This window comes from Aquila chrysaetos, chromosome 24, assembly GCF_900496995.4.
Source record: "Aquila chrysaetos chrysaetos chromosome 24, bAquChr1.4, whole genome shotgun sequence".
NCBI classification, from domain to species: domain Eukaryota; kingdom Metazoa; phylum Chordata; class Aves; order Accipitriformes; family Accipitridae; genus Aquila; species Aquila chrysaetos.
This window is the reverse complement of record NC_044027.1, coordinates 5,467,085-5,481,417: the sequence shown is the minus strand read 5'-3', so window position 1 is coordinate 5,481,417 and position 14,333 is coordinate 5,467,085. Positions and strand designations below refer to the sequence as shown.

General features: G+C 53.1%; 1 protein-coding gene across 6 annotated transcripts; it reads left to right on the top strand.

Annotated features, from left to right (window-relative positions):
• The first annotated feature begins 86 nt into the window (after positions 1-86).
• Positions 87-11,481, top strand: PI16 (peptidase inhibitor 16). Of its 6 annotated transcripts, XM_041119706.1 has the most exons (8): positions 87-327; positions 1,034-1,258; positions 2,468-2,577; positions 5,067-5,285; positions 5,834-5,943; positions 6,748-6,836; positions 7,291-7,334; positions 10,022-11,481. In XM_041119706.1, exons 2-8 carry the CDS (start codon positions 1,180-1,182, stop codon positions 10,268-10,270), a joined length of 900 nt encoding a protein of 299 aa, XP_040975640.1. In that variant the 5' UTR covers positions 87-327; positions 1,034-1,179; the 3' UTR covers positions 10,271-11,481. The 6 variants fall into 6 exon arrangements, with proteins under 6 accessions (XP_040975640.1, XP_040975639.1, XP_029855397.2 ...); XM_041119705.1 differs by lacking the exon at positions 10,022-11,481 and having other exon boundaries at positions 88-327; positions 1,117-1,258; positions 7,291-7,966; XM_029999537.2 differs by lacking the exon at positions 7,291-7,334 and having other exon boundaries at positions 89-327.
• Positions 11,482-14,333: the final 2,852 nt, after the last annotated feature.

The window sequence follows — 14,333 nt, the reverse complement described above, 5'->3', positions numbered from 1 at the left end:
TGGAAGTGTCATTTTAAGTGAAAAGTCAGAACACTTTTGTTTGGAAAATGTCAAACAAAACACTTTGGAAAATGTTTTGACAGTTTTAGCCTGGTTCCCTAAACAACATTGATGCAACAGCTCTGCCTTCCTTTCTTCCCGATAACAAACTCTGTCCTTCCTTCACAATTCAGCTTATTTCAGCCAACCTTTGAGGGGTAGAAGACAATAAGCTCCTCCAGCGTTCATAAAAACAGGCCAGTAGAGGAGAAAAAGATCCCGCTGCTACCCAGACAATGCGTTAGCCTTGTTAGACACCAGAGAAGCCACGCTGAAGACCCTCAAAACGTGAGTCAGTAGAAAACCAGGCTCGATTGCTTCTGCAGCGCAGAGTTGTGCCTTTCTGGAGCCCACCGGCCTCGAGCCAGACCCTGCACACCCCATCAGGTGTTGGCGTGCGGCTCCTGTCTCCTGTGCCGAGGCTGCTGGCTCCCCAGGGATGCGCTGGACAGGCTGTTCCTTGAGTGAGCAGAAGTAAAGCTGCATTCCTCATGTGCTTACCTAATGCCGGCTGGACACGAGCTTGTCAGCTCCAGGGTGGGGCTTGGACCTTGTGGTGTTAATCTTGATGCTTCAGACGTTGGCTCCAGAAAGAGCTGTTGGGGCAGGTTGGGGAGTTGAGAAATGGCCCTGCACCCCCTTTGCCAGCAGCCGCGCCTGACCTTGCCAAATGCATCGGCTGTTACTCACATTTCCCCATGAGCCACGTGCCCTGAGGGTGACTCCTCTAGGGCTCTTTTCTCTTCCCCCGCGAGCCCTGTGTGTCCCATTTTCCTTAATACTTGTTGCTCCGCTATCTCCTGCAAGGCTGTCAGGATGCTTTAGTGCCGGGAGCTATGTGGAACTTGGCCCTTCATCTCTGCATCATGTTTGCAGAGACCAGTATGTGCATTGGGGTCTTCTCAGTGCTGCCTTGCTCCTTGTAAGCCAGGCCCCAGCAAGCTGGCCCACAGGAGCTGGAGCTAGTGTTGATCCTTTCTAGTTGTTTCTCCAGGTCTCTGGAGATGCAGGAGCAGAGCTTTTGAGGTGTCTCATGATGGAGACGGGTTTGCCTTGAACCAGATTCCTGTCCTGCAGTTCACCTTAGCAATAAATGGGAACCTCTGGTTTGACCAGATGAGTTGAAGATAGCCTGTTGAGATGTTGGCCTCAGACCCTGCCTGCAGAAATTTTTGGACTATTGAGAGCACGGTAGACCCTGGACCTGATGAAGAAGAAGGTAATATGCAGAGGTAAGAGATTTGCAGGGGCAGTATGAGAGCTATTGTGGTGAGAGGTGATCAGTGTGGTCCAAAGCAAAAGGGCAAATGGCAAAGCATTGCCTGGGGAGCCAGGGGGGGAGAGGGGGGAGGCAGAGCCAACAGCGTGTGATTAACTTGGCTCTGCTAGCCAGAGCTGCCCACCCGCTGATCCTTTCTAATAGCCTGTGATCCCCAAAGGCAGCTCCTGGAGCAGAGCCGGGGTGGTTGCACAATCACAGATGGGGAGAAAGAGGCTGGAGGCAGGCTGGAGGGTCTCTGCCAGACTGTCTCTGTGGCGGTGCGATTCGGGACACCTGATGTTGAGCCCCCCCCAGGTGTCTGCCTGGGGAGGGAGCGCAGCCTGTCCCTGCAGAGGTAATGGCTGGTTATTCCAGCCAGCCCTGAAGGCAGCTATAGACTCTCAACTCCCCTTTTTGGGGCAATTTCAGTTCTATAGCCTGTTCTTCCTCTCCTGCTCACCCTTCTCCTGATGGCACAAGGAAGGGGCATCAACCCTCTGCTTACACCACCACCACCCCCCCAGCAGGCTGGGGGAGCCTGGGGGGGGGCCGTTCCTCAGCTGCCCACTGCTTTCCCCCCAACACAGCCAGTGCACAGCCACAAGGCTGGACGAGGTGGGCTCTGACTCCTGGCTGGGAAGTTGCTGCGCTGCAAACTGTTCTCAGCACTTGTTGCCTTCGTTTCTAGACACAGCTGCGTTCCAGGGACAGCCCTTTCTGTAAAACAGGGCTCTGCTGGTTGCTTAGGGATTATTATTATAGTTTAGGAGAAAAGGGACAGGAGGTAGAGGAGAGGACCCATAACTTGAGGGTTAAGGGGATGTCTGAGGTTTGGAGCAGCAGAGGCTTGGATGAAAATGTCAATCCAGGGATTACGATTCAGGCACAGGGTCTGTCTCGGGGAGTGGACCCTGCGTGCTCGTTGGCACCAGCCGTACTGCTGCTTCTCCATCAAGGCCGATATGTGAGATGGGTGTGTACCGCGTGGCTCCGAAACTCTGCTCTAATAAAGAAATACATTTCCTCCCCAATCTTCAAGCTGTTGGGTGTTCCTTGCTTTTGGGAGGTGCTTTAAATCTGACTGCCAGAGCCGTGGGCTGCTAAGAGCAGAAGCTGGCTGCATGATGCTGAGCTCAGGTCTTCCTCCTGTTTTCCTGTTGCTCACAGCACTGGAGCTGAGCTGGTCCCTGACTGATGAAGAAAAGAAGATAATCTTGGATGAGCATAATAAATACCGCTCCCAGGTCTCTCCTCCTGCTATGGATATGCTGAAGATGGTAAGTGGCTTTGATTGCAGGGGAATGTCAGGGTGTTTGTGTAGTGCAAGCCTCGATCTTAATGCTAGGAGGGATAGGGGTTTTCTTTAGGGGAGGCAGAGCAATTCTTGTGTAGGGCTTCAACTAAGTATCAATGGAGGGGTTCCCTAAATTGCCTCTAAAGAGATGAGTTTCCTTTCACTGAGAGAGTTGTCTTTGATCGTTTCTGGAAGTTCCTAAGTGTGATCTGAGTCCCCTGATGCCCTGCGTGAGAGCGATGCAGCTCTCACTCACATGAGGGCCCGCTGGAGCTCCTTGTGATGGGGAGGAAAGGCAGGTGAGACATTGCCATGAGCAAGTGCCCCGGGCTGGAGGGGGAATCCTGCTGCGTGGGGCATTGCCGGGTGCATTTTATTTGCCTTTGCAGGTGAATGGGCTTTTATCTATAGGAGGGAATGTCAACTTCAAACATGTCCACCAGGTCATTCAGTTATTTGGGCTTTCCATCGCTCTGCTAATCCCCACCATGATTTGTGTATGGCTGTCCTGGAGGTGAGGGATCCCCCATTTTGTTTGGGGAAACTGAGTCAAGTGCTCACCGTCACATGTGGCTGCAGTGGGAGCAAAAACAAGCTCTTGAGCTGGTGCTGCTTTTTGTTTTATTTAGACCCTTGATTTGATTAAAATTTGGCTATCACATTTTATGTTGCACCACATGTGATTTTTCTCACTGTTTGCAACGTGCTTGGAGGAGGAGGACAACTGTTTATCATGGATAGTTGGAGTGCTTTCCTCTTTCGGTCACAATGTGCTTGGAGGAGACTTCTCTGTCTGGCCCAAAAGTTGCCCACACTGAATTAAACCTTTGTGGGATGATAAATGGGAGCTTACTGGGGCAAATGAGACAAAAAGCTATGTTCAGGTATAGGAGGTCTGACTAGTGACTTCAGACTCAAAGGGGACAGAGCCAGAACCCTAAGCACCATGATCCCACAGACACCCACCAGAGCAAGACACAGAAAATTCAGAGAATAAGGGCTTTGGAGCCAAAGTCTTAGAGAAAGCCTGAGGGAAACAGTCTCGGAGGGTCCTTAAGTCAGCAGCAATTCTGAACCAGTGACTGCTGCTCCTAGCTGAAGCTTTGATTGCAGATCGTGTGCTTTGAGATACTCCTATTTGCAGAGTTGCTTTATTTCTGCTTAAACGTACAGGACCTGCTTGCAGTCCAGAGCCAAAGGCTTTTTTTTGTTGAAGCACAACAAATGTTTAGCTTACAGCAGCCCTTTTCCATGAGAGCTCTGTCCTCGCCTCCCTCTCGGGACGTTTGCTTGGGCTGTCCTCGTCTCGGAGTTCACCTGCTGCCGTGGCACCGTGCCTGCCTGAGGTCACCCCGCGCTTCTGTTTGGGATACGGATCTGGTTGCTGTGGAAATAGTTAGGTGATGGGGGGGGGATACATAGCCTAAAGCCACTTTTCTTTTTTAATGAGGCAAATCCTGCAGGTGCGAGTCCCTTTTTATAGAGCCCAGCTCCGTGCCAGAGAGAGAGGAGTGTGCACTCCCCAAACTGGGTTTCCAGCCATCGCTCTCAGCCTGGCTTGGGGCCATGGTGGGAGGTCAACCAGCTATTTCAGTGTTTCCTTCCCCCCAGTCCCTCAGTGCTGCTGCTCAGGGGCCCGTCCACATCCCCTCGACACCCCAATGGTGACATGCCCTGCATCAGGGCCATGCCCTGTCCCCCTTCAGATCCAGCCCTGGCTCCGGCCGGGTAGGTCCCCCCTTAGGACCCGCTGTTTGCTGGGCTGCCTTCCAGCCTGCTGCAGAAGCAAAGCTGCTGTCTCTGTCAAATGGCGCAAGGATGGTCCAAACAGCTGCGGCGCAGGATTCCTTGTATGTGTCCTGCAAGAAAACCTCTCCTCCTCCTCCTCCTGCATATCAATGTGGCTGGTGGGGGACCGTGGGCCGGTGGGCTCAGCTGGCGGCGGGGCCACTGCTGCTCTGGAGGGGGCTCTTGGCAGGCAGCCGGCCGGCCGCGTCTCAGATCCAGGCGAACAGATGAGGTTTCCCAGGAGCGTGTGCTCCCAGGCTCTGTGCAGCTGCTGGGGGAGATGTGTCCCGCTCTCCTCTCATCCCCACCCTGGTCAAAGAGGGATGTCCCCAGGCCCCCTTCTGCGTGACCCGGGGTGAGTTTCCTCCCTTCCTCCATCCGACTTCACGTTTTCTCCACACCGAGTTGAGGATGCTCCACGATGATGTTAGAGATGTTCCGGGCAAGGTTGTGAGAGTTGTGCTGATGCACTGACCTTCCCCTGTTTGACCTATAAGCTAAGGTTTGTGCTGGGACTTGCTGTGGAGGTCCCCTTTTCTGAGGACTTTGTGGAATAGGGATTTGAATTTTACTCATGAATGGAGAAAATGTGGCCAGAGAGCCCAGGGTTCCTCGGTATGTGTGCTTGTGTACGTCAGAGAGCCCAGTGTCCCTCTCTGTATGCTGACGCCGAGCTCCTTTCAGAGCTGGGACACAGAGCTGGAGGCCTTTGCTCAAGCCTACGCAGAGAAGTGCATCTGGGACCACAACAAGGAGAGGGGCCGACGGGGGGAAAACCTCTTCGCTATGGCCCCAACTCTGGACCTAGAATTCGCCGTGGAAGACTGGAATGGGGAGGAGAAATACTACAACTTGACAACTTCCATGTGTGTGCCTGGCCAGATGTGTGGCCATTACACCCAGGTACGAGGCTGCTGGGGTGGAGGGATGGGGCTGTTGAGAAAGGAGCTGTACCAGAGCCCTAGCTCCTCCCAAAGTATTTGCAAAGGGATGGGGAACCAGGTAGGAATCACAATGATACGGGGGACCTGGGCATGGTGCCAGCCATGACCAGCCTTTTGGAGAAGACCTTTCTTAAACAAGCTCTGCAGCCCTGTTTGGCTACTCAGCAGAGCTGGGTGCCAGCTTGTCTTAGCCAGAGATAGGAGGACTGAGTGTTTCTTCACAGCTTGGGTGGGAGCAAGGAGGAGCAGAGATGGTGGTGGTAAATATGAGGACGGATGGATAAAGGGTTCCAGGACCAAAGCAGAGATGGTGATGCTCTACCTGGATGGACTATATGGGAGGAAAGCTGTGGCACTTGGATATGTGGGCTGCAGCACTAGGCTGGGAAGGTGGCCCAGACAGGGGCAAGGGGCAGCATCCTGAATGCTAAAGCAACGTGGGGTTATGGAATCTGGGCATCTGCCTTCCCCCTGTCACATCACCTTCAGCCCTCGTCTTTGCCTTAGGTGGTCTGGGCAAGCACGCATCAGATCGGTTGTGGGGCAAAGTTTTGCGAGAAGATCGAAGGAATCGAAACAGAGGACATGTACCTGCTTGTTTGCAACTATTACCCACCGTAAGTCCCACGCCTCGCATGGCTTGGTGCATCCTGATGGGGTTTCTGTGCTGGAAATGTCCTTCCTTCGGTCCCTATAGCAGAGCAGGATTGGTCTTGTTCAGAAATAACAGCAAAGCGATTCCAAGAAAGGCCTTTGTTATCTTGGGTTGGTCACAAAGGAAGGAAGGGTTGTCTGGTGATCCTTGCCTGTGATTGCAACTGCTGAGATCTGGTTCAGCTCCTGGCACAGACCCGGGAAGGGACCTCCCCCTGAGAGCTGCCCAAGGCTGATGTCGCGGTAGCTGAGGCTACGAATGGCAGCTCCCTGCTCTGTGCCTTGTTCTTCCCCCGACGGCAGCAGCGGTCGCCTGGGGTGGAAGAAGCACGTTTGCACCAGCAGGAAGGGTTGGACGTGGGAGGAGAGGTGGGTGCTCACTTGCAAAGCCCTGGGACTAGCCTTGGGGACTACTTGCTTGGAGCTGGTGAGACCAACAAGAGTGGCTGGTCACTGCAGACATTTATAGGGGTCTTGAGCAGAAGGGAGACAAAATCACGTATCCAAATGCCCATTGACTGCTCTAGTCTAAGGGGTGGTGAAGGATCTGGTCCATGGAGCTGTCTCCTCTGGTTTTAGCAGCCTTGGGGTCAGGCCGTTGAGTAAACGGCACTGACAGTCTGTGGCAGGAGACCAAGACCTGTTTTTTACATTAATGCTGAGTTTTGCCTTGGCTGGGATATTCCAGTTGAATCAGACCCCCTCTTTGGGATGGGTGTCTCCCCCTCTCCTCACGCCTTGTTTTTCTTGGCGTCTTCTGCTTCCAGGGGTAATATGAAAGGCCGAAAGCCGTACAAGGAAGGACCCTCATGTTCGCAGTGTCCCGAGGGCAGAGTCTGTGTCAACTCCTTGTGTGGTAAGTGAAGCAAAGCGGCGCGTGTTCCTTGACGGGCTATTGGGACTCAGACCCCTGGGTTGGGGCCCAAGCTCTGAACCCTCCTGGAGCTACCAGGAAGCCCTGGACCAGCAGTTCCAGGGCTGGACCATGAGACATCAGGTGCAATGGCAGCCCCTAAAACAGGTCAGCTGCCTCAAGATGAGGAGGTTCGGACAAGGACTTCGTACCCCCTTAGCCAGCAATTGTTGCCCCATGAGGATGCCCCAATCCCGAGGGGCAGGAGGTGGTGTGAGGGAGATGGGATGTCTCCAGGTTGGGAACCCCAGAGTGGGGGACGGCCCAGAGTGACCTGAGAGGGGTCAGCTGCTGCTTCACCCCCCAGCTGATTTCTGCTGGCCCTGCTCAATGCGGGGGATCTGTTGAGGTCAGCTGACCCTAGCCCTAACCCATGGCACTTTTCGTCTCTTACCAGAACCCACTGTAGAAGAGACCACTCCAGCCCCTGTGACAACAAAGGCAAGCCCATCCACCCCAACCACAACCATGCCAAAACCCACAACCACAGCCAAACCAGAACCCACAACACCAGTGCCCACCAAAACCACAGCCAAACCAGAACCCACAACACCAGTGCCCACCACAGCCAAGCCAAGAACCACAGCCAAGCCACCACCCACAACCACGCTCCCAACCACAGCCACAGCCAAGCCAAAACCCACAACCACACTCCCAACCACAACCACAGCCAAGCCACCCACAACCACACTCCCGACCACAACCACAGCCAAACCACCACCTACAGCCATGCTCCCAACCACAGCCAAGCCAAAACCTGCAACACTAGCACCCATCACAATGACAGCCAAGCCAAAACCTGCCACCACACTTCCAACGACAACCCCAGCCAAGCTAAAACCCGCAACACCAGCAGCTACCACAGCCATGGCCAAGCCAAAACCCTACCATGCCAGCACCCAGCACTAGTACTGCCAGGCCAAAGCCCACCATGCTAAAAACCACGACACCAAAACCCACCACAACCACCACTACTGCCAAGCCAACACCCACCACAACCACTAGTACAGCCAAGCCACCACCCACCACACCAAAACTTACCACAACCACCACTACAGCCAAGCCACCACCCACCACACCAAAACTTACCACAACCACCACTACAGTCAAGCCACCACCCACCACACCAAAACTTACCTCAACCACCACTACAGCCAAGCCACCCCCCACCACACCAAAACCCACCACAACCACCACTACAGCCAAGCCACCACCCACCACACCAAAACCCACCACAACCACCACTACAGCCAAGCCACCCCCCACCACACCAAAACCCACCACAACCACCACTACAGCCAAGCCACCCCCCACCACACCAAAACCCACCACAACCACCACTACAGCCAAGCCACCCCCCACCCACAAAACCCACCACAACCACCACTACACCAACCACCCCCCACCACCCAAAACCCACCACAACCACCACTACAGCCAAGCCACCCCCCCCACACCAAAACCCACCACAACCACCACTACAGCCAAGCCACCACCCACCACACCAAAACCCACCACAACCACCACTACAGCCAAGCCACCCCCACCACACCCAAAACCCCCACAACCACCACTACAGCCAAGCCACCCCCCACCACAACCAAAACCCACCACAACCACCACTACAGCCAAGCCACCCCCCACCACACCAAAACCCACCACAACCACCACTACATCCAACCACCCCCCACCACACCAAAACCCACCAAACCACCACACAGCCAAGCCACCCCCCCCACACCAAAACCCACCACAACCACCACTACAGCAACCCCCCCCCCACCACACCAAAACCCCCACAACCACCACTACAGCCAAGCCACCCCCCCACCACACCAAACCCACCACAACCACCACTACAGCCAAGCCACCCCCCACCACACCAAAACCCACCACAACCACCACTACAGCCAAGCCACCCCCCACCACACCAAAACCCACCACAACCACCACTACCACGAAGTCAACACGCATTGCAACCAGCACAACAGCCAAGCTAGTACCCACCACACCAAAACCCAGCACAACTATGGCCAAGCCAAAACCCGCCACACCAAAACCCACCACAACTATGGCCAAGCCAAAACCCACCACAACCACCACTACAGCCAAGCCACCACCCACCACACCAAAACCCACCACAAACTGTGGCTAAGCCAAAACCTGCCACAGCTACAGCCAAGCCAACACCCACCACACCAACATCTACCACCGCTACAGCCAAGCCAACACCTGCCGCTGCAACATCAGCAAAGCCAAAACTCGCCACTACAACACCAGCACCTACCACAACAGCAAAGACACAACCAAAAACTGCCACAACCACAAAGCCAGAGCCCACTGAAACAGAAAGACCCAATCCTACTGAGGCAACTGGGCTAACTCTTTCCTTTGAGCCCACGTTAGATGTGGATTACACAGTATCTCCAGAAGTAGAGGTAGACACTGGAGAGACTGTTAGCCCCTTAACTACAGAGGATCCGGCCTTATTAGGAAGCATGGGCACAACCTTCAGCCCCAAATCAGTCCCAGAAACAAAGAAAGGTGTGAAAGAGGACGGGAAAGAGAAATCAGCCTCTTCCAGTCCACCTCCATCCCTCAGCCAAATTGTTCCAGAGATCAAGTTAGGTTTCAATAAAGCTGAGCTCATAACCCCCTCAAAGTCAGTGGTTTTCAGCCCTGAAGAGCCTACCTTCTTGCGCTTAACATCATCTTCCAAAGAAAAAAAAGGGCAGAGCCCTGCTTTCCAGACCTCCCTCTCAGGTAAGGTAATTGTGGAGTCTGTCCTGGCATGGACACACAGATGTTCAGTGATCCCCAAGCAGCATGGAGAGCGCTTGGGAGGAACCAGTATCAGACTGGTCCTCTGGATCCTCCTCTCGTATGTGGCACCAACCCTTTTCCTCACTCTCTCCTCTAACACCGAAAGGGGCTGGTTGGATGTCTCGTTCGTGAAGCATGGTTTTGTTTACAGCCTGCTCCCCACTAACTCACCAGCTGTGTCACGCCTTCGCTGGATCGGTGCACCGCTGCCTCGCACCCTGTGGTGTCTTGGATCTGCATGAGTGGGAGTTTCTCTTTTGTCCAGATCTTCCGCAGTAACTCCAGGTTTTCTTCTCTTCTGCCAGCAGGTTCCCCGGACACTGAAGAACTGGAGACAAACTCAGACCAGACAAGCATGGATCAGCCCACGGCTCGAGCCCCCAGTACCTGCCTGGGGCTTTCACTCTTCCTCCTACCCAGTGTCATCCTGGTGGGCCTTCTGCTTTGAATGGTCTTTCCCAGCTGTCCCTGCACCAGTCACCAAGGCTTTCTTCAGCATTGGTTGTTCCACAACCCTGGTAGGCTTGGGAGACACCATGGTCAATTCAGGTTGACACACTCTCTTCTTATGCTGCCTTATCTGCTCCAGCCCCGACGAGGCAGGGGCAGCTGGCAGTCCCATGGGAACTTGGTCCCCTTCCTGAGAGACCCAAGGGCACAGGAGGGTGTCTGCCATAATGCTGGTGACCTTGGACCCTTCTCCTTTCTTCCCAGCCAGCCTGGGCTTCTGGTCCATTTCCAAACTGGAAGTGATGAGCTCTCCCACCCACCTGTGTGGCTGGCAGGCCCCGCCGCACCATGTCCCCAGGGAAAGCAGAATGACTTGGAAACCCAAGTGGCGATGAGACATGGTCATTGGTTTTGGTGTTTGTCTGTAGATGAGACATGGTGGCTGGGTTTGGTGTTCGTCAGGATGAGTTTCCAACAAAAACGCTCTTTTCCCCTCCTAATGTGTCTTTTTGTCTCAATTTTGAAGAAGTGTCATCTCTTCCCTTCTTGTCTGAAAAGAGTGGCTTTTTTTTTTTTTTTTTTTTGTCCACAGGAGAGGATTTCTATTTCCTTCCTGTTTCTGGTATAGCTATGGCCAGTACTACCCAGATGTACTCTTTTCTCCTCCTCACACCTCTGCAACCCTTGCCTCCTTCCTCTTTTCTGCTCTCTGTTGCATGTACCCATTCCACAGTTAGTCCATTGCCATGACTTTATTTTACGCGTGTGCCTGCACCTGTGTGCATGCACAGAAGAAAAACCTTCAGCGCTGAAGAGGAGTTACCGGCTCCTTCATACAGCTTTCTTCTGCATGGCTTCCTCCTTTGCATAACTTAAGTGTATTTGAATTTAGATACAGATCCCAGTTGATGTATATTTTGCGTGTGGTGGAACCTGGTCCTGGAGAAACAAGTCATCACGTGTGCTGGTACCATTTGAGCTCAAGAGAGCCAAACAAATTATGTTAGACGTTACCGGTGGTTCCAGGACTTGTTGCAGGACCACTTTCACTGTCTGGGACACTGTGTGTTTTATTCCCCCATGTCTCTGCTCCCTTCACCTGAGGATTCCCAGTAAGGTGTCTTAAATATGTGACAAGCTTTGCAGACCGGTGGAAGGGACTAGGAGATACAGTCCCTTATCTGGTTGTTGCATCCTTTGATTTCTTAAACAGATGAGGTGGAGAATGACCTGAAGGCCAATATTTGTGTCCTCCCCCATAATGCTGTGTCCTGTGCATCCCCAGAGCACGCACTGAATAAATCCTGTTGTGAAAGTCTGTTGTGGGGCGTGCGGTGTCTCGCTGGGGGATCTGGAGGCCAGGGGCCTGCTTATTATATCTGTAAAATGCTCTTGATTGTGTGCTTAGGTAGAATTGCTAAAAGACAATGTGGCTCCTGGGGGTGCTGAAGGTTTTTATTGGCTTTCCAAAAGCATCTGGGTGCTGGCTTTTGCAAGGTTGCAACTTAATATTTTTAAGCCTGTGTAAAAGCAGCAGAAGGAGGAGATTGAGGATGACGTAGGGAATGTTCCCCGAGCACCCAGCTGAGTGCAAAGCAAAAATGTGTCCCCACCAGGAATTTTTGGGCAAGGAAACAAGAGGAAGAGAGCTTGGAGCAAAAAAAAGACATCAAAACTGAGGCTGGAGCGCTTCTGGTTCCCTCTTTTGAGAGGCTCAGCAGCCAGCCTCTCCCACCCCCCCAAACACACACTTTTTCATCTTTGCAGCAAAGAAAGAAGTTAAACACAAGAGCGTGTCCCCAGATCCCATGTTTCTGCAGTATTTTCACTGCAGAACATCCCCCAGCTGCGAGCAGCATGTGGGGAAAGGGCCTCACGAGGCATAAACTCACAGCACAGGAGCAATGCTAGGATCAGACCTTTGCTTTTTCCTTTTCCCCATCCTTCTGCCCCTGCTTTGCTTGGCGAGGCTGCGAGGCTGCTCTGCGTTTCCCTTCTCCCTGAAATCCTGCAGCACGAGCCCAGCAGGACCAGCTCTCTTACAGGAAACCAGCTGCCTGTGGGGTTTTTTTAGGTCACGGTCCCCGCTAGCCCTGCTAAATGGTGACCGGCAGATGGCAGTGGGAGAGACACCGCAGAGAACTGGGCAGCTCTGAACTCGCTACGCAGAACCCTACAGAGAGTTCAGTGCTTTATTTAATCACAAGCATCAGATGTAGTTAAGAATCAGATTAAAAATAACCTCCCGCCCAGGTGCTGTGGCTGCTGTACGCTCTCGTTGCAGGCTGAGCTCCTGCTGCCGAGTTGTTTTCGGGGAAAAAAAGCCAGCCTTGGGTTAGGGACAGATGAATGAAATAGAGCCGGAGCGGCTGCTGTTCGGCTGTTGTAAGGGGTGAGGGTTCAGGCAGGGATGGAGCTGGGAAAGCATTTCAGGACCGCGACTGTTTTTGCATCTGGGTGAAGGAGAATGTAGCATTAATTCCCTATAAACAATAAAAAGAGCGGAAAAGCATTTCTCCTCCCAGCAAAATCAGAGCATTTGGTTAACACCTGATTTTTTGCAATGCTGGATCCTCCACCCTGCCGAGAGCCATCATGGAACTGGGAGCAACAGTGCTGCTGATTAACAGCATTAGCAGAAGCCCATCAAAATAATTCTAGGATTTAAATATTTTATTGTGGTTTGGGGGCTAGCGAACCCTGTAAAAACTGTTGACTTTTGTTTTCCTTAAGGTTTTGACTTCTGGAGACGCGCAGTTGTGCAAGGACCTATTTATAGAGTTCCTTGTAACGAAAATTCAAAACCAGAAAGCAAATCCCCTTTCCTCTTCCCCCTGCGCCCAGGCCAGTGTGGCTGAGCCCTGCCAGCATGGGCATTTGGGTTGGTTTGGTTTAATCCTAAATTAGGGGGATTAGGGAAGGAGAGAAGGTGACCACATGGCAAGGGCAGGGTATGGTGTGGCACACAGGGGAGGACACAAAACATTCAAGGGAGATTTTTGCAACATTTTCATTCCATTTCTGGGGTTAGCATGAAGGATGCTCTGGCATCGAGGTGACACAGCAGGCAACTCCTAGGGGGCAAAGGAGCCAAGACGCTGGCAAAGATATTGCTGAGTCCTGGCAGCCCCATAGCTGTGTGTGGTGGGAGGAGGAAGAGGCATTTAACCATCAGCTGTAGTCAGTTGGATTAAAATCATGGGGTTTTGTGGTGTTTATGAGGCTTGGCTGTTGCATCAACCCCACCTGCTTAGTTCCCTCTCACAACCCAGCGTCATCTTTCCCAGCAGGGAGAGGGATGTGCCTGCTGCAGGTTGAGTGAGGGGTCACTTAGCTTCATGCTCCCGAAGCTCCGCTGAACATGGTGAGTCGGAAGGGTTGGGGCAAGGATGTACACCATCCTGGGGGATTTGCAACTGGGGCTGTGATGCTGGTAGGTCCACCTCGCTGCCAAATATTCCCTCTGAGTAACTGGGCTGAAAGCACTCTCACCCCGCAATGTCCCTGGGGGTGCCAGTGGGGACCCACCTTTCTTCTTCTTGTTTCCTGGCTGCTAAAAGAAGGCGCCTGCCCCCCTTGCCATTGCAGCCAGCGATGGTATTGCTGCCACGGTGCAGCTGCCCTGCTAAGATGTGCCTGGGCATCCTGGCCAGCGAGTTAGCTGGGTGTCCCAAATATCCATAGTTAGAAGCTCGGACAGCCTGCTAACTCTCCTCCTGGGCAGAGGCTGCCCTTTCCCATATACCAGGAGGTATTAGGGAAAGTAAATATTGTCTTGGCAGGTTTCTGAGCCCTAGTTGTGATTTATTGGAGACAAGATGATGGGTTAGTGGAGCCTGGAAGTCCTTGTGTTCTCCTGTTGCTGGTATCAGAGTTATAAACATACTTATAGTGAGGACTATCCAAGGCAGAGAGAGGCCCAACCTGCAGCCCTTGAGCTGACTGAGGGTGAGGAAGTAGGTTAGGGCTTCACAACAGGATTCGGGTTGGCCCAGGAAAGCACCTACTGACAGCCAAAACGGATGGTCTCAGCTGCTTGGCCAACCCAATCTGCACCACATCCTCATCATGTCCTGGCTGTGGCTTCCCTTTCATGCTCAGGATTTTGGTCAAATGGAGAATTTGGTCAGTGACACATAGTCAGGAACGCTGGCCACCCCTCTAGAG